The 25,677-nt window shown below is 39.8% G+C and overlaps 1 protein-coding gene across 1 annotated transcript; it reads left to right on the top strand.

The window, feature by feature from the left end:
- Nucleotides 1–1,874: 1,874 nt before the first annotated feature.
- HRH2 (histamine receptor H2) lies at nt 1,875–22,663 on the top strand. Its single transcript, XM_044661650.1, has 2 exons — nt 1,875–2,956; nt 22,192–22,663. Exons 1-2 carry the CDS (start codon nt 1,875–1,877, stop codon nt 22,412–22,414), a joined length of 1,305 nt encoding a protein of 434 aa, XP_044517585.1. The 3' UTR covers nt 22,415–22,663.
- The last annotated feature ends 3,014 nt before the right edge of the window (nt 22,664–25,677 follow it).

Here is a 25,677-nt window from a genome sequence, read left to right as displayed (position 1 = left end):
TCTACAATGCATTTAACAGGATTGTATGTAAAATCACATTTGAACCTTACAACAATCCTGAGAGGTAAGTCCTAATAGTATCCCTATTTTATAGATGAGGAAACAGAGAGAGGTGAGTTGACTTGCCCAAGACCACATAGTTATTAAGTAATTGAAATAAGATTTGAACTCCAAGTCTAGTGCTCTATCTACTATATCGCACAGAAATTTCATCTTAGTCAACTCTTCCTCTCCCGGTAGTACTCAGGTGAGGATTTTACACGCACTGCCATTGTTGATGTTCAGTTGTTTTCAGTCATGTTTGATTCTTCATCACCCCATTTGGGATTTTCTTGGCAAAGATACTGAAATGAATTGCTATTTCCTTCTCCAGCTCATTTTACAAATGAGGAAACTGAAGTGAACAGGGTTAAGTGACTTGCCTAAGGTCACACAGATAGTAAATGGCCAGATTTTAATTCCAGAAGATGAGTCTTCCTGACTCTAGGTCCAGCACACTATCCATTGCACCACCTAAATTCACAAGTAGGTCATTAATAAACATAAGATTTGAATGGGAGAAAATGGAAACCACAAATAGTTTCTTCCATAGATTCATAGAATGAAAAAGTATCTGAAGAGATCATAGTATCTAGAGTTAGAAGAGAACTTAGACATTATTCAGTCTATACCTTTAGTTTTTCAACTCCTGAGTTCTTTTCTCCAAGCTAAACACTTCAAGTTCCCTCCACTAATCCTTGTATGGTATCTTTCTATAGTCCCATCACCATCTTCTTCTTGACAATGTTCTTCCAATGTGGGACATGTAGTGTTGGACCCAGCATCTTAGATGTGGTCCAAACAAGAGGACTCCATTAAAAAATATGCTCTTATGAACTTGTAATGCAAGGGAAAGAGAACTGAACTTGAAGGAACAAAGACCTAAGTTCCAATCTTTACTCTTCCATGACCCGTGGGCAAATCACTTCAGCTTTATGGGCCCAATCCCCACATGTCTAACATGAAGAAGCTGGGCTAGATGACCTCCAAGGTGCTTTTGGGACTCTGATGCTATTATCCTGCATCATATATCAAAGTTCTGAATGTTTGATCTTTTCTCTTTTCTTTACAGATCAAGATCCCTTCATTCCAGTTCTAACAATGCCTCTGGATTCTCTTGTTCCACATCTGACTTGATTATGGCCTCACTCCAAAGAAGGAAGTTATTATGACATGCCCCACCTCCCATCTTCTGCTGGTATGAAGTTATGGCCAACTCTTGATAGGCATCCCATAACTGTCATTGTTCCATTATCTAACTGTCATAGCCTTCATAAGACAAAAAGAATGAGGAGCATGGAAAGCAAAAAGTCAAACACCACAGTGCTATCCCCACTTCGGCCTCAAGCTTTCTCAGGACTATCACGCAACTGAAGCTTCAATCATAGTTTGATTGTAAGATGCAGTCTTCAGAGTCTTATCATTTTAAGGACTGAGAACTGGAAAGGATCTTGTGTATCATTTACTTCAAACACATTTTACCAGTGAAGAAATTGAGACCTAGAAATGGGTAATGACTTGCTCAAGGTCACATGTGGAATAGAGCTAGTATTTTCCCCAAAATCTTCTGCTGCTGAACCCTGTGTTCTCTCTATTCCACTATACTTTCTTTCATTTATCCATCCAGAAAGTCCACAGTCACACTGCCTGGTTAGGATCCATACCTCTATCTCTTAATTTAGCTAAGGAGATCTAATTAATGATGAAAGCCTCCACAAGGTTGGATATTTGAATAGAAAAAGGGTCAGGAGAGCGCACCTACCAAGGAGCCCACTCGTGGAGGTCTGGCCCCAGAAACTTTGTTGTGTTGTGGTCTTGAGAATCAGAGGCTCAAAATGGCTGCTTCCAGCCACGACTCAATTTGGCGTCAAGCTTTGATTGGTCTCATCCTCATCCTCCTAATCCTCATCACAGTCTTGGGTAATGTGGTAGTATGCCTGGCCGTAGGATTGAACCGCAGGCTCCGGAGCCTCACCAACTGCTTCATCGTATCCTTGGCCATCACTGACCTGCTCTTGGGTCTCCTTGTGCTGCCATTCTCTGCCGCCTGTGAGCTGGGCCAGGCATGCAACTTTGCAAAGCCCCTTTGTAAGATTTATACCAGCCTAGATGTGATGCTCTGCACTGCATCCATTCTCAACCTCTTCATGATCAGCCTGGACCGGTATTATGCTATCACAGCCCCGCTGCGCTACAGCATGGTGGTGACACCCAAACGTGTGGTCATTGCACTCACCTTAATCTGGGTGATCTCCATCACCTTCTCCTTCCTGCCCATCCACTTAGAGTGGAACATTCAAAACCTCACTAACTCAAACCTGACCCCCTATAAGTGCAAACTGCAGGTCAATAAGGCCTATGGCTTGGTGGACGGGCTGATTACATTCTATGTCCCACTGCTGGTGATGTGTGCCACCTACTATCGCATATTCAAAATTGCCCGCGAACAGGCCAAGAGAATTAACCATAGCTACTACAACAAGGCTGTCACCATCCGTGAGCACAAAGCCACCGTTACCCTGGCAGTTGTGATGGGGGCCTTCATCATCTGCTGGTTCCCCTACTTCACAGTGTTTGTTTACCGAGGAATATGGGGTGACATCAATGAGACCCTTGAAGCTATCGTCCTGTGGCTTGGATATGTCAATTCAGCTCTGAATCCCATCTTGTATGCTGCTCTGAACAGAGACTTCCGCACAGCATACCAGTGCCTCTTCTGCTGTAGGCGTGGTGCTATCACTTCCAGAGGGTCCTCCCTGTCTCCTACCACCTCCCGACGGTCCAGGAGCCAATCCCACCAAGTAACACTAGGACTTCAGGAAGAGACATCTCTAAGACAACCAGTACAGAACGGAAGCGAAGCCCCATTCCCCCAGGAACCAGATAATTATGGAACTTCAAGATTGTCTGGCCAGAGGTATGGGCATGGAAGAGGGAGGGAACATTGGCCTAATACAGTGGCTTCCCAAATTATCCTAATATGTGTCTTTGCAGCTGTGGCTCACCTTTGCCCTATATTTCCCTGACCCTATTAAAGAAGGGTGCCAAAGAGAAAATAATGCCTAAGGGTCAAGGGAATGGTTCTGAGACCCACCCTGAGTGTCAGCTCAGTCCTTTTCTCATCCAAAAGCATGCTTCTTGGCCTATAGATCAAGTCCAGGCACCCAAGTCCCACCTCTTTAGTCTTAGTGGTATCTCTTGACCCACAGGAGGCAGAATAACAAATAGGCTCACCTTTGGTTACTTTTTAGGACCTTCAAATGAGATACTCATCTTCTGGATTTGAAAAGTCTAGACCAGTGGTTCCCAAACTTTTTTGGCCTACCGCCCCCTTTCCAGAAAAAATATTACTTAGTCCCCTGAAACTTATTTTTTTTTATTTTAATAGCAATTAATAGGAAAGATAAATGCACCTGTGATCATCACCGCCTCCCTGAATCGCTGTAGCACCCACTAGGGGGCGGTAGTGCCCACTTTGGGAATCACTGGTCTAGAGTCAGAAGCAGTTAGGTGAACCCTGAGCAAGTCATTTAACCCCCATTGTCTAGCACTTACAACTCTTCTGCCTTAGAACCAATCATGGTATTGATTCTAAGATGGAAGGTAAGGGTTTACAAAAAAAAAAAAGAAGAAGAAGAAAAAAGAAAAATCTAGAGCCAGGAATACACTAGTTTCTCTATTTTTTAGAAATGCTTGTAAGAGATAGAAGGGCCCTTAGAGAATTAAATATGATGTTAAAGCTAGAGAATATCTTGGAACACAGAACATAGAATGCTCCAAATGAAAGGAACCTTAGGCCATAGAACCTAGAATTGCTATTGCAGGAAGGAAATAGTGGTAATAGGCATATATAATGTAGAACTTGTAAGAACTTTAAACAAAGAAGAAAGTTAATGATGGAAGGAGGTTTAAAGATCATCAAGACCAATTCTCTCATTTTAAAGGGAAAGAAACAAAGACTCAAAAAAGGGAAGTTACATGCCAAGGTCTTCCATCAAGTTAAGAGGAAAGATAAAATGAGAATCCACTTCTCTTGATTCTATCTCATGCTCTTTGAACTATGCCAGTCCCACAGATAAGGACAGATTATTATGGGAAAGTTGGAAGAAACTTAGTGATACAGTGGATAGAGAGCTGGACCTGTAATCAGCAAGACCTAAGTTCAGATCTAATCTTAAACATTTGTTAGCTGTGTGACTTTGGGCAAGTCATGACTGCTGTTTGCCTTAATTTCCTCAACTGTAAAAATAGGGATAATCATAGCATTTACTTTCCAGGGTTGTTGTGACCATCTAATGAGATATTCATAAAGCATTTAGCACAGTGCCTGGCACATAGTAGACACTATCTAGATGTTAGCTATTATTTTTATTTGGCTATTTTTAGACAATCCTTAAATGTCTACAGAAAGTATTTAGGAAAATAATTCTTCTGTCATCCAACTATACATACTTTAATGCCCCTTCTCAGTAAAGGACATCCCTAGCTGACCCAATTCAGTCAATCAAACTATGTTGTTTTCACTGGATTTCAGATGTGTAGTTGAAAAAGATATCTATAATAATCCTCTCATTTCACAGATGAGAAAACTGAGTCCCAAAAAAGAGATGAAATAACTTGATCGATGCTATGATTTGCACTTAGTCTAAATGGTTGATGCTAAAGAAAATTTCACCCTAGGTCATATTTGTTTATTATACATAATATTGCACATTATTGTTTCAGTGAATTAAATGATCTCCTTGGCTTGATTTACATGTTAAGGAGTTCCATTTGTACACTTGAAAAAAATTCCTGCTGGTTATCTAGTTTCTTGAATCATCTTCTCTCAGTTGAATAGACAAGAAGGCTTTTAGTGTGGCCTTAATGCTGAGCTCAGCATAGAAGGGGAAAGAAACAGCTGTCATTATGGGAAACTTTCTTGGCTAGAAATTCCTTAGTCAAAGCATTGCTTTAAGGTATCTATGTTGCATTTCTAGCAAGCACAGCAAAAATGAACTCTAAGTTGCAAAAGCTACAGGAACTCCTTACTGCCTTAGTTCCAGTTCAGCATGACTGGAAAAAAAAAGAAAGTAAGTTCCCTACCAGGGTATGGAGAAGCTGCAATTGGTACTGAAGGAAGAAGACTTTTTTGGTGATGTTGACATCTCATTTTTACACTTCAGTTGAGAACTTTCTTTTTTTGTTTGTTTTGGGTTTTTTTTCAGTCATGCTGACACTTCGTGCCCCATTTGGTGTTTTCTTGGCAAAGATACTAAAGTGGTTTGCCATTTCCTTATCCAGCTCATTTCACAGATGAGAAAACTGATGCAAATAGGATTAAATGACTTGCCCAGGATCACACAGCTAGTAAGTTTCTGAGGCCAGATTTGAACTTGGGAAGAAGAGTCCTCTTGACTTCAGGCCTGGAATTCCATCTACTGAGCTACTTAGTTGCCCTGGAAGAGGACTAGAGAGATCTAATCCATTCTTCCTCCTTTCATTTGACAGAAGAGGAACATGAGCTCCAGGGAAACTAATCTGTGACTTGTCACACAAGCTATGAAGAGTAGAAGAGGGATCTGAACCCTTTTCTCTTGACTCCTGATCCAATATCTATGACCATATTCCCATGGAGCCAATTGTAGCACCTTACCCCAACCCATCCCAAAGAAACATTCTGCTTAATGCTACAGTTTTGGGGAGACAATTATAGTGGGGAAAGTGCTGAATTCAGAGTCAGAGGACTTGGGTGGAAGTCCCCAAACTTATACTATTTGTGTGATATTGGCCAAATCACTCAACCTCTCTGGGCCTCACTTTCCTCATCTGTAAAATGGAGCAAAGGAAGCAAGGATGGAACTAAATGATCTCAAAGATCCCTTCAGCTCTGTACCTATGTTCCTATGATCCTGTTAATAACCCAAGTCAAAGATTTCTTGTTATTATAAGTATTTATGTTCATTTATTTATATTAATTTGCCCCAACAACAACCCTATAGGGTAGGTAGAGCTAGTACTATAAGCTTCATTTCACAGACAATTTGAAACTTGAAGAAAGGAAATAACATCCTCAGGATTCCAATTGATATAAACACTTTGCAACAATAGATATGTTAAATTAGAATTAGGAATGTTATACTGGAAGGCAACTAGGTGGCTCAGGTAATAGAAAAACGGGCCCATAGATAGGAGGTCCTAGGTTCAAATCTGGCCTCAGATATTTCCTAGCTGTGTAACCCTAAGCAAATCACTTAACCTCCATTATCCAGTCCTTATCACTCTTCTGCCTTGGAACCAGCACATAGTATTGATTCTAAGATGGGAGGTAAGAGTAAAAAAAAAAGTGTCATACTGAACTATAAATTACATTATTATCAATATTCTAAATCAATGGTATAAAAATCAAATAAAAATGGGAGCCACTAAATCATAGATAAGGATACCCAGGAACTGGATATTAGCTTAGAAAATCATATGGTAACATTATTTACATTTTGTTGCATTTTTTGTTAATTTTTTGTTAATTATTTCTCATAATTAGGAGAATTCAGGTCACACTTGAGAGTACTGTGGGCCACATGTAGCCCACGGACACGTTTGACACATCTATCCTAAATAACATACTCTATTTTTATATATCCTATGTTTTATGACAAAGAACATAAAATATTAGGAAGATTTTAGAGATAATTATTACATGATATCACACATAATATTCTTGTACTCACTGGATTTGTGCTCTCATCAACACAGATTTTCTCTCCAACAAGGCGAAAGACAAATTCTAAAGTCCTTCCTATCTCCAACATTCTATGTACAATGATTCTAAGGCCCCTTATAGCCCTAATATTCTGCATGCAAAGATCCCTTCTATCTCTAGTGTTCTGTATTCCACAATTCTAAGTTCCTTTATTGCTCTAACATAATAAATTCTAAGGTCCATTCTAGCTCTAATAGTCTACGTCTTAAATTTTGTATTTTATATTATGAGGCTCCTCAATTGGTATCTGTTCCATAATAGACTCCTTGTCCTCATTCTCCAAAAAGCTGAGATGCTCTGGAATTTGCCCAGACATTTATTGAGGTCTTTCCCAAGAAGGCATTCCAACCTCCAGCCAAGGCACATATGAGCCCATAAAGGAAGTCGTGAGCATAGGCAAGTATGACTTATTCACAGCAGCTGCTACCCAAGGGATCCCGCCAACTTCCAACCCATCTGTGCTGACAGCCCTGTCACCTGCAGCGCCAAGTGAAGAGGGAGCTAGGGACCAAGACAGAAATTAACACCTTCACACAGTGAAGACAAGCTAGTGCTGAGCAACCTTTGACTCATAGAGTATTAGCACTTGGAGGAAACTAAGAGGGAATTTAGGGTCATCAATCCCCTCTTTTTATAGAGGAAAAATTGAGACCTAGAGAGGAGAGGACATATGGAAAGTTAGTGGAAGAAAATAGGACAGAGCTTGTCTCCTAACTCCCAAGCCAGGGCTTTTCTCTGCCACCCTCACGTGACATCTTTAAGAATAAGTCCCATACCTGATGATTGGCCAAAAAGGCCAACCAGCCACGAATCAGTCTGACATACAAATCCACAGAGGACCAAGTTATGGCAAATGTGCATTACAGACTGGGGGGAAAGAAACAATATGGTAAGATGGAAAGACTTAGAGTCAAAAGACCTAATTAGGTTCAAATTCTAGTCCTACCACCTCTGGCAAGTCACTTTATCTCAGTTTCCTAGTTTGTACAAATAAAGGGGTGGGACTAGAGGATTTCTGAGAGAACCTGGAAAAGCAACTAGTATTTGGGCCAATTTGATGTGGCCTCAAAGCACAGTATCACAGATTGAGATAGAAGGGACCTTCAAGGTCATCAAGTCCAGGACTATCAAACTCAAATAGAAACAGGGGCCACTAATCCATATATAAATATTTCTGCTGGCAGTATTTCGGCTTAGAAAACCACATATTACCGTTATCTCTATGTTCTATTATATTTTTATTTTGTTAAATATTTCCTAATTATATTTTAATCTGATTCAGGTAGCACTCAGAGCTGCTAAGGGCCATAATAAGGAGGCGTGTTTGACACCTCCAATCTAGTCCAGCCCTCCTTTCGTAGTTCTGATAGTGATAAAGGCCATGGTTACCTATGTAGGAAATGGCAGAGGATTTTGTCCTAGGCCCACTGTTTCCCAATTCAGAACTATGCCAGGTTCTGAACCTCAGAAAGCTTAGTACACGCTCCACTCCTAATGTAGGAAATTTAGAAATGCAGTCAAGGAGAGCAGAAAGAACAATGGATTTATACTTCAGAGACCTGGAACCAAGTCATATCCCCATCACATACACTAACCAAATGACTGAGCAACTCAATTACTTTCTCTGGCTTTTATATCTTCTTCTGCAAACAACAGTCATAATGCTAATGGGAACCACCTGCCTCAAAAGGTTATGGGAAGGGAAGAGTTGTGTAAAGTTTAAAACACTATAGAAATGTGAGCTACTGCTATTATTGTTGTTAATCAAAATGATGGGCCTTTTGTCTTGGTCCTAGCCTGGAGGCTGCTGAAGGAATTGGGGAGAGTTAACCTTCACTACAGAGAAGGTAGGGCAGCTTTTGGGGAAAGGGAGGAAGACAAACCAAGCTATTTGAAATCTTTGACTAACCTTGATAAGCCTGGTTCCTGGCTTCCCACCTGTCTGATAACATGTACTTTTCCCATTCTCATTCCTTAGAGCACAGAACAATGGGTTCATTCTTGAGCCCTATCACAACTAGCCTATGAGAATGAGGAATGAGGGTCCCCAGGAGAACTGACTTTCTGTGGATTGCCCTGGACCTGGAATTGGCCAACCCTTTGGGGTTCTGGTCCCAATGAGAGGTAGTAGGGATCAAACTAAAAGGGCATCACAATTGGTTGAGAGAATCCAGGGGAATTGCTTGTCGGCCCTGGGAGGGGGGAAGGAAGAGAGGAGGAAAACAAAATGAATCATGGAAACATGGAAAAATATTTAAAAATTTAAATTTAAAAAACAATTGGTTGAGAGATCAAAGTAGGTTTTAAAAAAGGAAAAGGTGTCAGGAAGAAGAGGTATGGCTCCTCCCATGGCTTTGGTCTGGAGTCTGAGACATTATGAGTCTGTATATTCTTAGAATCAAAAGAATCTGCTCCTCTACAAAGAGACAGTATCTATTAGTTCCTTAGGAGGCCGATGTGAAAATTAGGACCAGGAAAGAACTTAAAAGAGATAAAATAGTATTTTCCAGGAGGTGAAAGCTCTACAAAACCACACATCTAAGGAAGGGAGCTGTTATCAGTAACCAGACTGGCCAGTGGTTTCCTCTCCTCCAATGAGGTATAGGAAATCAAGGGGATCAAAAAGATTGTTGCTGAGTTGTTCAGTCATATTCTACTCTTCATCACCCCATAAATAAGGTGACAATTTGTAGCCTTGAACCAATCAACTGTAGAGCCTGAGGACCAAGGTCCAAATCTCAAATTCATGGGTTACAACCTATGTAACCTCAGGCTGGTGATTTAATCTCTTTAGGTTTCCTCATTTGTAGGCCCTGGATTAGATGATTATTCCAGGGCTTTATAACTTTAAATACCACAAACAGGAGTATTACAAGGCTCAAATGAAATAATAGATCTGAAGTACTTTTCAAACTTTAAAGCACTATAAAAATCACAGTTATTGTTGCTATTGCTATTGCTGTGATTGTGGTTGTTGTTGCTGCTACTGTTTGCTTTTACTGTTGGCCTAAAATCACAAGGCCCCCAGTCTGGTGATGACTTCATTTCCTAAACTGTCTGTTACATTCCTTCGGAGTTTAAGCAGAATGTATAGAACAACATATAGGTATACTAGTAAATATTTAACTAAAGGGCTCTTGGGGGATGGAGCAGTATGTACATCTTTAAATTTAATTTTCATTATTAGCACTTTAAGTCCAGACATTCAAACAAAACAATAAATCAAGCCCTGATATGTAGCTTTGCTGATTTCTGAGGTGTAAATGCTCATGATGAAAATTTAACACTTAGCTAAAAAAATTGGCTCAATATATTTCTGCCTTTGATTCTCTAATAAGCTATACCCTAAAAGTGCTGCTCCCTCTTTTATGGCCACCAGTTCCAGTCCAGACAGGCAATTTCTCTCCTTATAAAGCTATGGGGCGGAGATGAGAGGCCACCAGGCCTTCATATTCAAGAAAGGGAAGCCTTAGATCAAGGATTTTCTTAACATTGGGTATCCTTGGACAGATTGTAGAGGACTCAATGAATTTGAGGCTTTATAGATTCTAATAACTGTAATTTAGTATAATTATAATTGTAATGACTACTGTAATGCTATGTATTTTATTTTATGCATTTAAAATCTTTATTCTGGGAAGGGGTCCATAGACTTCACCAGATTGCCAAAGAGCTTTATGACACTAGAAAAGGTTAAGAACCCCCACCCTACAAGGAAGAAGATCTCAGGAAGAAGCAAGGTTGAGATCGGATTCTGCTCTGAATGTTTGTCCTCTCTTGGCTGAGAATGCTGCCTTAGAGTCGTAGGTTATTTCTTAGCTAAACATTGGCAGCTTCAAGGATCTGGGATTTCCACTGAGGAATGGCCTCCCAGGAGGGTTTGGGGGAGAAAGGAGTGGTAGTGAAGATCTGTTGTACCCCTGAGATACTAGAGAGAGATGACTGAGAGCTTGCTCCATCCTGGAGAAACAGACAGGTACTGAGAGCCCAGCCAGGGCAGAAATTAGGTCACTGCCCATTCACTTAGCAGGCTTATTCAGGTAGCCCTTGGTATTAAAAGAGTGGTAGCCCAGGTTAACTGTTGCTTTCTCAGCTCAGTGGCTTCAGTCTCCTTCTGACTTTGTATGGGACCAGATGAATGCATTTAGATAGTGCTGGATTTTCAAAGGAACTTGTAGCTGAAAGGGACCTTAGGATGTCACAGAGTATAGAAGGGCAAAGCTGAAAGAGCCCTTTGAACACAAACAGTTCATCAATCAGAAAACATATTAAGTATTTAAAAATGTAAGTTCTTTCAAAATAGGTTTGTTTCATTCTTTTCAGTTTGTATTCCCAGCCTCTGGCACATAGAAGGTATTTTAGTACTTGTTGAATGGTTGATTAACCAAGTCCCAGGTGTGTGTCCTTCACTATTCTGGGTGCTAGAGACAAAAAGTATCTGCCTCAAAGAGTTTACATTCAATAAAGGAGAAAACATGTACAGAAATAAGTGTATACAAACTAGACACAAGGTAAATACAAAGTAATTGCTGGAGATTGGGGGAAAACATTAAAGACTGAGAGAATGTTAAAGTCCATGAATGAAGACTGTCTGGCAGAGCAGGAAGGGGCCTTAGAAATCACTTAGTCCAAACCCCTCACTTGAGAGATGGAGAAACTAAGGACCAGAGAGGGCAAGGGACTTGCCCACCGTCACACAGTGATGTAGTAAGCATCAGAGATGGGATTTGAAACCGACTTTCTCTTTTTTTACCTATTTATTGTTTGTTATATTAAAATTTCCAGGTATCTCCTTTCTTCCCTTTTCTCAAACAAGAAAAGGTCTCATTTCACAAAAAAATATATGTACCTATAAAACTATGTCTTGCATATTTTTATTTATCAGTTATTTCTCTGGAGGTGGGTATATACAAGTCATTTTTCAAGCAATATTTCTGTTGCTATATATAATGTTCACTTGGTTCTTATTTCACTCTTTATAATTTCCTGAGGTTTTTCCATGTTTTTTGTTGTTTTTTTTAATTAGCCTGTTCATCATTTCTTATGGCACAGTAGTATCCCATCATATATCACATCTTGTTTAGCCATTTCCCAGCTAATGGACATCTCCTCAATTTCTAGTTCTTTGCCACCACAAAGAGAGATGCTATAAATATTTTAGAACATACAGGTTCTTTTCCTTTTTCCCTGATCAGCTTAACAATGGTATTACTGGTTCCCAAGCTATACACAGTTTTGTAACTTTGGGGGCATAATTCCAGATTGCTCTCCAAAATGGTTGGATCAGTTCACAGTTCAACCAATAGTGTATTAGTTTCCCCCATTTTCCACAACCCCTCCAACAACTGTCATTTAATTGAAGTGATATGAAGTTCTTGGATGAAGAAATAATAGATATAAAACTATATGGAAAAATGCTCCAAATCATTATTGATTAGAGAAATGCAAATCAAAGCATCTCTGAGATATCATCTCACCTATCAGATGGGCTAAAATGATAAAAGGGCAAAATGAAACCAAGCTTCTCACCACAAATGTGGTAAGCTTTCTACTGTACCAAATTCATGGCCTCAGAACAGAGATAATCCATAGAAAGATAGTTCCACTGGCTTCCATAGATCAGGATATATATTTAGAACTGGAAGGGATCTTAGAAGTCATCTAGTAATATGATCATAGATTTTAAGCTGGAAAGAATATTAGAAATCATTTTGTATACTACCCCCACTCATTTTACAAATGAAGAAACTGAGGCCCAGGGATGTTAAGTGGCTTGCCAAAGTCACAATGTAAGCAAGAAGAGAGTCAAACTAGACCCCAAATCTCCTGCATCCCTCTCTAGGACTCTTTCTATCAGGATGCCATGGTGTTAAGGTGGTAGCACATTTAGATGGGAGATGAAAAACTTCACTTAGAACAGGAATGAACTTCTCAGTGTGATACAAAGCCACTGAAATCACTACTGCCTTTCTCTAAGAGACTCCTCACCAGACCCACCCACTTCACAGAAATATAGATTCACTTCCATATTTCTGAAAAAGGAACTACTCAGTCCCTGAAAGTCACTTCCCAGGCTCTACTCATGAGGAACCATGATTCAAGACTCCTACAGATATCCACAAGCTCCAGGAAGCACCACTAACTTGCTCCACAAAAAATTTAACAAATGTTTCCCAGACCATTGTTTGACATGGACATGTGCTGGCTTTGCTTTTGCCACATTCTCAGCTCAGTGCCTAAGGTCAGGACAGCAGGCCCTCCCCAGAGTATCCTTTCTAAGTTGTCCTGGATTTGCAACCCTTTGGAAACAGAAACTAAAACATGAGTTCCTTTACCCCCATAATTTAGCTATACAGGTGGGAGTCAGTGAAATAAAGAGCACAAAGCCTCTGAGAGGTTAACAACCCTAGGAAGCCAAAAGAGTTGGTATAATTTTAACACCTCGAGGATCTGTGGTTTCATCATTGTGGGTGACCTCTTAACTAATGTAGCCATTAAATACTCCTCATTCCTTTTTTAATGAGATTGCCAGATTTTAGGTTGAAAAGCTTTACCCTATAAGGGCCTTCCCTCTAATGCTGAGTCTCCCCATATTTATCTAGCTATGTGTATAAATACACATCATTGAACCTCTGCTGAATGGCTTTCAAAATTGATCAGATCTGCCAGATTTTACTTTATACTGGCAGAGTCCTTTCAAGTTCGAGGGAATTCCAAGGCCACAATGGGGCTGATGAGGTCCTAAGGGAATGAATAATATGAATAAAAGTGCACATATTTGTTTTGGTTCAGGCATATGACTTCACATGGGTTAGTACTTCCTGCTATGTGGAAATTTCAAATCAGTAAGTCTCTTCTAACTTAATAGTCTCTAAAGAACTGAGTGCCTAGAGGTAAAGGGACTTGTCCATGGTTATATAGTCAGTGTGTGTCTCAGGCAGATTTTGAACCCAGTTCTTCCTGACTCTAAGGTCAGCCCACTAGGGATTCTTAACCTTTTTGGTAGGGGGAAAAGGGGAGGATGGTCACAGGTCCCTCTAGCAGCCTAATGAAACCTATTGACTATCTCAGAATAACATATTTGAATGTATAACATTCAAAAGTATAAAATACAGAGGATTATCATGGAAAACAATTATACCGAAGTATAGTTTTTTCAAAATGTGTAAAAACCAAGTTCCCGTCCCTCAGGCTTAAAATCCCAAATTGTGCTCTGTTGCCTCTCACCTATGGGGTGCCTTTTTAAGATTTACAAACATTTTGATCACAACAACCTTGTAGTAATTGAGCAAGATGAAGAACCACAGAATCCCAGGGTTGGAAATACTTAGAGTAATCCATGACAGAACAGGAATCCTCTCTACAAAATATTCGAAAAGTAATTCTCTATTCTTACTAGACATCCTAGACTTCTCTGGGTAGGGTCAGCTGTCCTGGCCCTGAGCACTGAACCAAGGATGGGGCAAAAGCAAAACCAGCACATGCCCATGTCAAACAATGGTCTAGGGAACATTTATTTGTTAGATTCTTTGAGGGACAGGTTAGTGATGCTTCCTGCAGCTTATGGGTATCTCCTGAGTCATGGTTCCTCAAGAGTATAACCTGGAGCATGATAATACATGTATAACCCAGATTGAATTGCTTGTCAACTCCAGGAGAGGGAGGGAAGCTATGAATCATATCCCTTTGGAAAATTTATGTGAAATTAGTTGTAAAAATAAAATTATAGTTTTTTTAAAGAGCATAACCTGGCTAGAAAGTCTAGTAAGAGGGAATGAACTATTAAATGGGGAAAAATAATTTTTTTAAAGAGGAAATGAATTACCTCCCAAGGCAACTCATTACATTTTTAGGTAGTTGCACTTGTTTGGAATTTTTCTTATGCAATGTTATTCTACTCCCTAACTCCTTCATATATCCTATTATTTTTAACATAAAATGATAATGGTAAAATAATTTAAAAATTCTTTTATTCTTTTGAACTTAACAAGCACTAAATCAATTGGGTATTTCCATATACATTGCAGAACAGGAGAGGACCGCATATGAAACTTCAATTCTCTTTTATGTGGAGCTTGATTTTCTTTTTTAAGCTGCCTTGCTTATCTTTGATTCCTCCTAGCCTTCTAAAAAGCTTTATTCTTCTAAAGCCTCATGGTTCCCACTCCACCAAGTCCCAATGACGCCTATGAGGTCAGTTCTGCCTCTTTGTATTAGGACTTATATTACTCTTTACTTTAGTGATGGTCCTGCAAATGGTATTGTTCACTTTTTTCCCTAAATTTTATTTCCTTGTGATTTTCTGAGCATTTATTTTTATTGCTATTATCCTTTGTATATCATAGTTACTATTTATGGCATCTATCTTGCTTTATATTTATACATATATTTTCTTTTATATTTATATATTTATACATATATTTTCTTCTCTTCCTTCTTATTCAGTTTAATATACTTTGTATTAGATTTGCAAGACTCAGAGTAAACCTATTTTACCAGCCCTTTTTAGATGCCTTCTGTCCCTATACAAGACTTTATTGTTCCATTATCTTAAGTTATGATCTACAAATCCAAATCCTCTCCTCAAATATCATCTCCTTAGCCAGCTGTTCACTTCCCAAACTGCCTTTCTCTTCTAAAGAGAAATCTGTCTTTCATTTTCATTTTGAAAAAGGCAAATAAAAGCACCAGCTGTGCCCCTAAGATCTTCACTTTCTTGACCTTATCTTTAGATGTCTCAGCAAAGTTTTCTAGCTGCCTTCTAGTGACATTATGTGTGCTCAAGTGCATAGTGCATTAACCAGTAGTCATGTGCAAGTTCAACAGATGTTAAACTTGACCTTCTCAACCATTTCCTGGAGATGTGGCAAACAAGACAACATGCTTCTCTGTTATAACATTAGTTCCATTTTACAGTTGAGGAAATGAGGCTGACAGAGAGGAAGTTATTTTCCCAGAGCTTGAAAATATCAGAATTGGGATTCAAACTCAGGTCACCTTTCCAGACTGTTTTCAGTCATCTTTTCCAACTTCTTTCCATTATATCCATTAAGGGATTCAGAGCTTGGTTTCCATGTAAACAAAGAGTGGCATTTACACCCTCTCAACAGGATCTTGTAAAAAGTCCATCTAATCCTCTTTGTGTTTCCCTTTAGCCCCTTTGTAAGATCTGGATCTTGACTCACACCAGTTCTCCCTGGCTCCTATTCTAGGACTGATAGGCTAGAAGATGTACAGTTCTCTCCTGTCTTCTTCCCTTCTTCTAAATGACTGAAAAGTCATTTAACTCTCCTAAGCATCTGTTTCTTTATCTATAAGATGAAAGGTCTAACATAGACAAAAATAATAATAGTTGATATTTATATAGTGCTTACCATATGCTAGGAACTGTGTTAAGCACAATTATTACCTCATTCAATACTCACAATAACCTTGCTATTATCACCCCCATTTTACAGATGAAAAATTGAGGCAGAATTTAAGTGACTTGCCCAGGATCACACAGCTAGCAAATATCTGAGACTGAATTTGAATTTAAGTCTTCCTGACCCACACTATCCATTATATATCACCTAGCTACTGTTAGTAATAACTAACATTTATATCGTGCTTTCTATGTACTAGGCACTAGACTAAATCCTTTAAACAAAGAAAGGTTCTAGCTACTGTACCACCTAGCTGCCCATAAATGAGAATAAGGTATACTAATTAAAAGTAATAATTTGCATTTACTTAGCATATTAAAGCCCATTTATATATAACTTCTCATTTGATTTTCAACAACTCTGAGTGCAGGTGCTAGTATTATTGCTATTTAGAGATCAGGAAAGAATTTATAAGAAGCTAAGCTAAATGACTCTCCCAGTGTCATTCAGTTCATAAATATGTGAGGTAGAATTCAAACTCAGGTCTTCATGACTCCAAGTGGAGAGCTCTCTCCATTATATCTCCTAGTTACTTCTAACAGCCTGAGCAAAATTCAAAGATACAATGCATGTTCAGAGGAGGAAGAGGAATAGCATGCTATTACACTTCTTAAAGTATATGAAGGGAAATGAGATGAGATAATGCTAGAAATGGACAGTGGTTCAAGGTTAGAGAGAGTTCTCAATGTCAGGAAAAGAGTTAGAACATGATTCCTTTGGCAATAGGAAGTCATCTTCCCCCTCCCCCAAATTAGCCATTGAGGTTTGGGCACGAAATCTTTGAAATTCAAGTTATACAATGGACTCCTGATTGATTTAATTTTTTTGTCTGTAATTTAACCTTTTCTAGCTCTGGACAGTTTTCCTAAGTCTCCATGAGTCCGGTTGTAGAAAAGCTCAGTCCTTTCCTAATTCGAATGAGGTTAAGGCCATGCTTAGACTTACAACTGGAAAAAGGAAAGGCAGAAGCGGGGCTCTTTGGTGAGTATCTGGAGACTTTCTGAGTGCATGCAAGGCCAGAGAAGAGTAAAGATTATCTCCTCTTATCATGAAGTGACTTTACCTCTTTGGGCCTCAGTTTCTTTATCTATAAAAGGAGGAACTTGAATGATATTACATATAAGGTCCTTTCCAATTCTAACATTCTGTGACTCTGTGAAGCATTTAAGAATTGCAATATGAAATGGGAATGTACTTTTCTGTTTGGCTATGTAAGACTCTCTCAAAAACTTGTGCAAGCAAAAAATGATCCTCCTTCACCCTGCAAAGAATTTAAGATTTGAATCATGATATCAAGTGTGGGAAATGACTGCACTGAACCAACCATACTCTTTCCAATTCCACCTTGCAATACATAATGAATGATTGCGGAATAAGAGGTTCTAGTTCCTTTTACTAAGTTGACTGTGCAGATCAGACTGACCTACCCAGAGCCCTATCCTGCCCAAGGTTGCTAGACCTTAGGCTGATTTCAAGAAGTTATTTTGTCAATAAACAGAGCTTGTCTAATATTGAGTTTGTTCCCAAGAAAAAGTTGAGAAATTACAAAATAATAGCAATTCTTACTTCTATAGTTCTCTTTAAGGTTGACAAATACTTTGTTACCAATACCTGAAATTGCCATCTATAGATCCCTAATTCGGGATCAAAGAATCACAGATTCCCAGAGTTGGAAAAGACCATGAACTCCATTGAGACCCAATCTCCTCTGAGCAGGAATCTGCTCTTCAATGTCCCTGACAATTAGTCACTCAGCCTCTCTTAGAAGACCTCTAGCTACAAGGACAAGTCTTTAAGCTTCTTACACCTTCAAATGGCTCCCCAGTTTTCTTTTGGACAGCTCTAATTATTCAGAAGAGGCAGCAAAATGGCATAATTGATAAAGTGTCAGGCTTGGAGTCAGGAAGATTCATCTTCCTGAGTTCAGATCCAGCATCAAACAATAACTGTGTGACCCTGGGCAAGTAACTTAACCCTGTTTGCCTCAGTCACTCATCCATAAAATAAGCTGGGGAATAAAATGGCAAACTACTCTAGTTTATTTGCCAAAAAAAAGAAGAAAAATCCAAATGGGATCACAAAGAATCAGATAGGACTGAAACAACTCAACAACAACAACAACAAAATTGTTAGAAGTCTTTCCTTACACTAAATTGAAATCTATCTAGCAACTTCCTAATTCTACCTCCTGGATCTAAGAAGAACACATCTAATTTCCTTTTTATCAAGGAATCAATGTTTTATGGGGGAAAATAATTTTCAAGCACTGACTCCTAAGTCAGAGTACATAGATTCACATCTGACCTCTGATGTTTATTGTCTGTGTGATCTTGGTAAAGTCACTCATCTCCCCTGAACCTCAGCTTCCTGATCAGTAAAATGAAGATGTAGAGTGTGTTAAGTAGATAGTCTCTGAGGTCACTTCCAGATCCAGAACTATGATCTTCTTCTAGTATTTCAAATGACTGGAGATAGCTGGCAACTGCTCACTCAATCTCTTCTCCAATTTAGACATCACTAGTCCCTTTAATCAATCTGCATTTAGCATTATCTTCAGTTCCCTCACCATTCAAATCACACTCCTCCAAACATCCTCCAAAGTGTAAATGTCCTTCCTAAGGTGAAACCTCCCTAAATTGAATACAATACTCCCAGCCTGGTCTAACCTCCTTCTCTAGCTAATAACATTAGTGATCCATGCTTGATCTTAGTGTGTGAGGAGTATACCTAAATTCAAATCTTTCTTCAGTCATTTACTAGTTGTATGACTCTTGGTAAGTCAATTAACCTCCATCAGTCTCAGTTTCCTCCTCTGAACAAAGGGAATATTAATAATACCCATCCCCCAGGATTGCTATAAATGATCAAATAAGATAATCTATAAAGCATTTTGCAAACCTTAAGGTTGCAAAAGCATTACATAAAGCTATATTTAGCTATTGATGCTAGTTACGATTATTAGTTCCAAGGGTACAGGGGTCTGCTTTAGCCAATCTAACATTATCCTCTTCTTCTCTTGCTTCTGCCATCACTAAATACTGCTCCCTCTTTTCCTTCCAATCTTACATACTCCACACCCTACAAAATCCATAACACAAATACATTTCTAGTCCAGCCTCCTTATTTTAAAGAGGAGGAATCTTAGACCCAAAGATTTTTTATGATTTAACCACTGCCACAAAGGCAACAGGTAGCAGAGCCCAGATTTCAATTCAGGCCTTCTGACTCCAGTCAGTATTCTTTCTAATATATTAGGCAAAGTGAGGTCGTTAACTGTGGGAATAAAAGGCTTAATCTTTAATCAAAGTTTTCAAGGCATAAATTGTCATTCATGAGATCTCAGAAGCCAATTACATGGTGTCCATCTGTCTCATGACTCTCAAAGTGCCTCCCCTGTCCACCAGAACCTCATCCTACCCCTCCATTCACCGTTTTCTATTGTCCCCCACCCTGGGGTGCTCTGAATTAAGCTCATTCTGCAATCCCAGAATAACTCACAGCTGATTAAGGGTCCTCCTGATTGCTAAGCAGAGGATAAAAAGAACTGTTACATACAATTTGGTGCCCATTTTAGGAAGAACAATCAGAATCTGGAACTAGTCCAAAGGAGGAAAATTAAGCTGGGGAAGGGACTGCAGACCTTGCTAGATAAGGCTTTGTTGAAGAGACTGAGGGTGTTTGGATTTGAAAAGAGAAAATATGGAGGAAAAGAAAGGAATCACTTTCTTGAAATATCTGAAGGACTGTCATGTGGAAGAAAAGGGATAAACTTGTTCTGCTTGGCCTCAGGGGATAGAACAAGGATCATTTGGTAAAAATAGCAGAGAAATATATTTAAGCTTAATATAAGAAACAACTTTTTTTAAACCCTTAACTTCTGTGTATTGGCTCCTTGGTGGAAGAGTGGTAAGGGTGGGCAATGGGGGTCAAGTGACTTGCCCAGGGTCACACTGCTGGGAAGTGTCTGAGGCCAGATTTGAACCTAGGACCTCCCGTCTCTAAGCCTGACTCTCAATCCACTGAACTACCCAGCTGCCCCAAGAAACAACTTTTTAAGCTGTCCAACAACATCAAAGCAGTCCAAATGAAATGGGCAGCCTCATTAATGACATTCTTGTCATTCTAGAGTAAATGATGGATTACCCAACTCTTCCTCAAAATACCCTGTGAATTAGGTGGTGTAAGTCCCCCTATTTCATACTTGGAGGGATCTGTAATGTCATCAGTATGGGGTTGTACTCCCCACAGTGGTTTGGTTCACAATCCAATCATACCTATCCATTGTTATGTAGAGGATGGCAGCATGGAATCCCTGCAAAATACAGCCTCTACATAACACCATTCTGTGTGCCTCATCCCTGTCCTTCAACAAATCCAATACAGGGAGCCCATTCTGACTCATCCAGATGTATAACTATATAGAGGAGGTCCATCTAATCCCACCCAAGGGGACTTCTTCTCAAATTCTTTTTTTTTTAACCCTTACCTTCCATCTTAGAATCAATACAGTGCATTGGTTCCAAGGCAAAAGAGTGGTAAAAGCTAGGCAATGGAGGTTAAGTAACTTGCCCAGCGTCACACAGCAAGGAAGTATTTGAGGCCAAATTTGAACCCAGGACCTCCCATCTCTAGGCCTGGCTCTCAATTTACTGAGCCACCCAGCTGCCCCCTCTTCTTGATCTCTTGAAATTACATGCATGCCAAGGAAACACCGGATTACCCACTGGTTAGCCTTCCCTCTTGAGCAATGATAGACCTACCTTCTTTCCTAGTCTTACATCTCTCTGATGGCATCCTTTACAACACTCTTAGGAAATCCTTGTCTGATGATAGGTGTTACAAGGCTCTTCAAGTGACCTGAAACTCTAATACTTTGGAGACTTTGTACTCCATGATTTGTATGATTTCCATAAAAACAGTGTTGACAAAAGAGTACTCTTTAATTAAAAGGATGACCCTTTGGGTTTCATGGAGAAGCCTGAGGTCATTAAAAGCATGATGTGATTTCCCAAAAGCAATCCTACCTGCTTTCCTCCCATTCAGTTCAGAGAGCAGTTTATTATTCATGCACATTATCTATCCAAGACCCATGCACTGATAGATCAAGGCTATGTGCTATCTATCTAATTCCATTTCATGATCTAGATCAGTGATTCCCAAAGTGGGTGCCCCTGCCCCCTGGTGGGTGCTGCAGCGATCCAGGGAGGTGGTGATGGCCACAGGTGCATTTATCTTTCCTATTAATTGCTATTAAAATTTTAAAAAAAGGGCAGCTGGGTAGCTCAGTGGAGTGAGAGTCAGGCCTAGAGACAGGAGGTCCTAGGTTCAAACCCGGCCTCAGCCATTTCCCAGCTGTGTGACCCTGGGCAAGTCACTTGACCCCCATTGCCCACCCTTACCACTCTTCCACCTATGAGACAATACACCGAAGTTAAGGGTTAAAAAAAATTAATTTCCAGGGGCACTAAGTAATATTTTTTTCTGGAAAGGGAGTGGTAGGCCAATTGGGAACCACTGATCTAGATTATATAGCATAATAGTGCAAGTACCATTAGCCCCATTTTACAGAGCTGAGGTTCAAAGATATTGTGACTTGCCTATCAGAGTACAGCCATTAAGTACAAGAGAAAAGATTCAAACCCATTTCTTCTGACTTCAAGTTGAGAGATCTTTTCACTATACTAAACTGCTCTGGGGCAAGCTTCCTGTCACTAGAGGTCTATGGATGAAGGTTTGTTGACAACTTGTCAGGACTCAAATTAAGGAAGTTCCTATTGAGGTAGAAGTCAAACTAGAAGACTTCTGGGGGCCCTTCCAATTCTGATAGTCTATGAATCTTCTTCCCTCTCCCAACTTGGATAAGGAGAAATATTGGGAGGATGAATGGAGGTGGAAAATAAGGACATGCTGATAGTCACTGAACTCAGAACATTCCTGAGATGGACAATGCCATACTGATCATTGTGTTTATTATCCCTCCTCCAGGAAGCCTTTTCTGGCCTATACCTCCAACTCTAAAAACATCCTCACCTGCTGGAAAAATGTATGGGGCTTGAAGTTCCTCTCCCAGAGGCAAGCGGAGGAACCTGCAGGAGGACTATCTGACCTACTGAGAACACCACCACCCCAGATTGCTCAGGACATTGATTCTCAGACCACAGCGGACATCGGTCACCAAGCCGTCTTGGAAACTCTCCCATATCAATGAAGGCAGTATTTCCAAGACCAGCCAGGTCACCAAGGACACCATCCCCAAATCCATAAGGCCACCTCTCTACTCTCAATTTATTGAGTACATAATTTCCCTGTGAATTGTTAACTTTTATTTTCTTTTGTCTAATCGGGGGACATTCAAGCCAAGTTCTTACCCCAGTCTAGGAAGACAATGATTCAGGAATTTTCAAACTCTGAGGCCTGAGAACCTGAATTCAGATTCCTGGATAAAACTGTTTCTGAGAGACTTCTCTTATAATTAAGTAAATCTCTGAACACATACACCTATGATTCCTGATTGGGACAGAGAATGAACTCACTAAAAAGCCAATCAGTCTTTTGGGAGATTGTGAACCCCAGAGAAAGAAGCAAAAAAAAACCCAGAAATATTCCTTTAATCTTCATCCATCCAGGATTAGAACTATAGAGGCCCCCTCAAATCCCTTCCTTTTCCCATCCCTACCACCTCCACTTATCATTCACCCTGAAATCTACTGCCCACATCACCCCATGTCCAACCACTGCCTAGAGGGAGAAATTCACACTGTCTCTTCTCTCAATCATTCTGAGAAAACCCCAACTCATAACAGTTCAACCAAGAAAAAGGAAGGGGCCTCCAAGGGACCTGAAACACACACACAAGCACAGAGTATTGTGAACCCAGAGATGTCCAACAGACTGACTACAGCCTTCAACAGATAGTAGATAGTAAGGAGGCTGCCGGTGGGTAAAAGAAGTGAAAAGGGGATGAGATAGATGATATGAAGTGAGAGATGTGAGAAAGGGGAAGGGAAGGGAATAAGCATTTATATGGTATGTACTATGTGCAAAAAATTGTGCCAAGCACTTTAACTTTGAATAAATGAAGTGGCAGGATTAAAAGTGGGGAGTGAAAAAAACACAAGAAGGAAAGTGTGAGGAGGAGGACTAGTGGGGTACCAGTTCAGGAATGAGGCCAGAAGGGTTAGGAGTAAGGAATAAAGTACAGGAAGAGTTGGGGGGATGAGGATATAGTGGGAAAGAGGAATACAAAATGAGAGATGAAGAGAATGGGTGAGGTGTTAGATTGAGGAACTTGAGGAATTTGGAGACTAGGGAATGAGTTGAGGGCTTGGAGCTAAACTAAGTACTACCAAACCCTCTATTATCTCTTAACATGATTAATTTTTAACTTCCTGGAGAGGAAAGAAAGATCACTCTTTCCCAAATAAAGAAAAACACTCTCTCTCTTTCTCTCTCTCTCTCTCTCTCTCTCTCTCTCTCTCTCTCTCTCTCTTTCTCTCTCTCTCTCTCTCTCTTTCTCTCTCTTTCCCCAAAACAACTTTTCACATTTGCTGAATTTATGAGAAAAAAAGCTCCTAAAAGAAAGAGGGCAGAGAAAGCTATGATGAGAAGTGCTTTTATAAGGAAAACCCCCATAGAAAGTGTGGAGACACTTCCAAACACTTGAAAGCTGACCACAGAGCAAGCTATTCATCAAATGGATTATATGCTCAAAAATCTTCCTTCACTTCCTCTCTCCTGGTCCCTCTGACTTTTCTCACTTCCCCAACTGGCAGTTAATGAAATTTCTGAGGAAAAAAAAAGCATCTTTTTAAAATGGAAAACTTGCCTGATGAGAACAGGAAAGCCCCCTCCATCTGGAAAGTGAGGGATAACCAACAAAGCAAGGGCAGCTTTGAGGAGAGCACTGGCTGACCTAGGTGTCATAAGATCCAGGCTCCAGACATTAGACTGCAGCTAACTAGATCCATGACCTTGGGCAGATTTATATCTTCTTTTCCCTAAGTCCCAGCCCCAACACCTGTAAAAGTGGGGGAGGAGGAGGGAGAAGTGTTGAACCAGCGTTCTAAGGTCCCTTCCATCCCTGACTCCTTTCCCTTCTCAAAGCCTCAGTTTCTTCCTCTTTAAAAATTGAGGGGGTTGAATTCTATCCCTTTCTTGAGCCTCTCACCACTAGCATTCCCTGGAAAAATCAAGCAGCCAACAGAAATGCAGAAGAACAACCAGACAACAACAAAAGAGCCTTGAGACCACTTCCAAGAAAATTGGCAGTAATAATCTTCTTCCACAGACCCCCTAGAACATGTTGTTTGCACTTCTCAAATGCATGTAATCTTGTGTATTATATCTATCTTGTTGGTATCTTATCCCCTGACTACAAGTTCCTTGAGAAATGAGACTACATGTTTTATAAACTTTTAATCTTCTCCAGTACCAAACAAAAGACACTGTACACAGTAGGTGCTGGATGAATGTTTGTTGAATATTGTTGAAATCTATCAAGGGCAGCTAGGTGGCACATTAAATAGAACTCCAAGCCTGGAGTCAGGAAGACCCGAGTTCTAATCTGGCCTCAGACACTTAACTAGCTGTGTGACCCTTGGCAAGTCACTTAACCCTGTTTGCCTGAGTTTCCTCATATATAAAATGAGCTGGAGAAGGAAATGGTGAAACCACTCCAGTATCTCTGCCAAGAAAACCCCAAATGGGATTATGAAGAGTTAGACACAACTGAAAAACAACAACAACAGCATGGAGAGTCTGCATCACTCACAAGAAAGCTATATTTGAGTATAAGGCGATAGCAAAAGATTTCATTTTTTTCTCATCTATTACTCAAGGAGACTCCTGGGCACCAATTATCTTTTAGAAGAAGCAGTGAAAGGTTGTGCTCAGAGGTGCTTATACCAATGAACTAAATGGACCAGGTGACAAGCTTTTAAAAAATGATTAAGGAATGAATGAATGAATGAATGAATGCCCAGATCTGAAGCCCTGAAAGCTCCAAAGTAGCTGGGGTAGGTAAGAATTTAGCTTTGAATGCCAATACTGTTTGCAAATCAGACAGACACTATTAGAAAACTGAGAAGCAAAGCTAAAAGGCAAAAGTGAATGACCAAGAGAGAAAGGAAATCAATGATTAAATTAAGATGTGAACTAAAAGTGAGAGAGAAGGTGCCAACCTGAATGTGTTTGTGCTTCTTTGAAATAATGCTCTTTATTGTACTTCAGTGTTTATCTACCTTGTACCATAAGTAATTAACTAATTTATGCTGTTATTTTAATAAAGAGTTTATTTTTGTAAAAAAAAAAGCATGCAGGACATGAAAATATGCACTTTTTCTGTTATCTGTGCCTAGGGAATCATAGAATCTTTGAAGTGAAAGATAGCTTTGAGGCTATCTAGTCCAAATGATACATAAATCTTGAATCCTGTCTATATCATCATCAAGTGCTCACTCTGTCACTACCATT

Source organism: Gracilinanus agilis, chromosome 2, assembly GCF_016433145.1.
Source record: "Gracilinanus agilis isolate LMUSP501 chromosome 2, AgileGrace, whole genome shotgun sequence".
NCBI classification, from domain to species: domain Eukaryota; kingdom Metazoa; phylum Chordata; class Mammalia; order Didelphimorphia; family Didelphidae; genus Gracilinanus; species Gracilinanus agilis.
Note: the sequence above shows the minus strand (reverse complement) of the source record. Positions and strands in the feature narration are given on the sequence as shown.

Coding starts and splice junctions, on each gene's coding strand:
- HRH2 (XM_044661650.1), top strand. CDS start 1,875: ATGGCTGCTTCCAGCCACGACTCAATTTGGCGTCAAGCTTTGATTGGT. Junction 2,957..22,191: donor TCAAGATTGTCTGGCCAGAG/GTATGGGCATGG, acceptor TCCCTCCTCCAG/GAAGCCTTTTCTGGCCTATA.